Raw genomic sequence first — 1,098 nt, 5'->3', positions numbered from 1 at the left:
GTCTGAGTCTGGTGTCATTAGAACTGGGCATGAGTGTCGGGGTGGTCAAACAGTGGGTGAGACTGGTTTTAGGAACGTTCCTGCCATGTTCCCAGCTCCATGAGATCCTGGTGCTGGAGGTCAGGGTTCAGGTGGACCCTGATGGCATAGATGGGTCCTTGGGGTGACAGGGCCCAGTCCTTCCTCCCTGGACAGCCCCAGCAGTCCCCTCTCCTTCTCTGAGGTTCGGCTGTGCGAGCACAGGCAAGGCCACTTTTGGAGGCTCTTCCCAAGGAAGAGCAGAGTCCAGATAGGGCAGTGTTTTTTTTCTGTTGGCTGTGCTGTGCAGGGGACATGTCGTTGTGGCCCTCTGCTCCCCTCCAGCGAGTCGGTGGGAGCCGGGCTGTTTAGGCACCCACTGGGTGACACGCTCAAAATGAGGGGTCGTCTCCATCCATCTGCTGGGAAAGCCAGTCGGGCAGCTGAACCCTGTGCTGCCTCTGTGATGTTTTTCTCTTCTGTTTGTGGGAGTGGAACAGATCAAGATCCTGGGGGACTTCTGTCCCCTGGGTGCGGGAGAGGCAGAGTGCAGCCCCATGCCGGTTGTTTCTGCAACTTGTCTGTCTGTTTTGTGCAGATCACTGCTGAGGAGTCAGAGGATGAGCCACTGGCCAGAGAGGAGCGAGCGGACGCCCGGCTCAGCGAGCGGGATGCAGCGGGAGAGAGCAACGAAGGGGCTGTAACTGAAGAGACTGAAGGCAAAGAGCAGAGAGATGGGGAGGAGGCAGAGCAGCCGGACCAAATGGTAACTAAACCACGAGGCACAGAGCGAAGGTTTCTTATCTCCCCGTCTCTGTGTGCGTGGAGGAGCTTTGCACTGCCAGACAAGTGTTTCCTTTCCCTTGCGCCTGGGCTTTGCCGGAGGCAGGGGATGTGAGCCTCAGGGGATGAGGGAGCTTAAACCCAGGTACTCGGGGCTCCGGGTGTGGAATAGAACAAGCTATTTGGTGCTGAGGATTGGGTTTGTGCCTGGGATCCAGGGCGATTTCACAGCCACAGAGGGGAGGTTCCTGAGGAAGACCTTGTGCTGCATCCTCGTGAGTGCCGAGGTCAGGCAAA

General features: G+C 57.8%; 2 protein-coding genes across 2 annotated transcripts in view; both read left to right on the top strand.

The window, feature by feature from the left end:
- SPIRE2 (spire type actin nucleation factor 2) overlaps positions 1-167 on the top strand; it is a gene marked incomplete at its 5' end in the record, with an annotated part of 10,352 nt that extends 10,185 nt beyond the window's left edge. The window contains one exon of the mRNA XM_035898948.1: positions 22-167. Coding sequence (XP_035754841.1) covers positions 22-167 — 146 coding nt within the window. The remainder of the gene's footprint in view (positions 1-21) is intronic.
- Positions 168-333: 166 nt separating this feature from the next.
- TCF25 (transcription factor 25) overlaps positions 334-1,098 on the top strand; it is a 19,244-nt gene continuing 18,479 nt past the window's right edge. Inside the window, 3 exon segments of the mRNA XM_035898947.1 lie at positions 334-366; positions 511-606; positions 608-784. Of these exon segments, the coding sequence (XP_035754840.1) occupies positions 334-366; positions 511-606; positions 608-784 (306 nt within the window).

This window comes from Egretta garzetta, unplaced genomic scaffold (assembly GCF_000687185.1).
Source record: "Egretta garzetta isolate BGI_Z169 unplaced genomic scaffold, ASM68718v1 scaffold428, whole genome shotgun sequence".
Lineage (NCBI taxonomy): Eukaryota > Metazoa > Chordata > Aves > Pelecaniformes > Ardeidae > Egretta > Egretta garzetta.
Note: the sequence above shows the minus strand (reverse complement) of the source record. Positions and strands in the feature narration are given on the sequence as shown.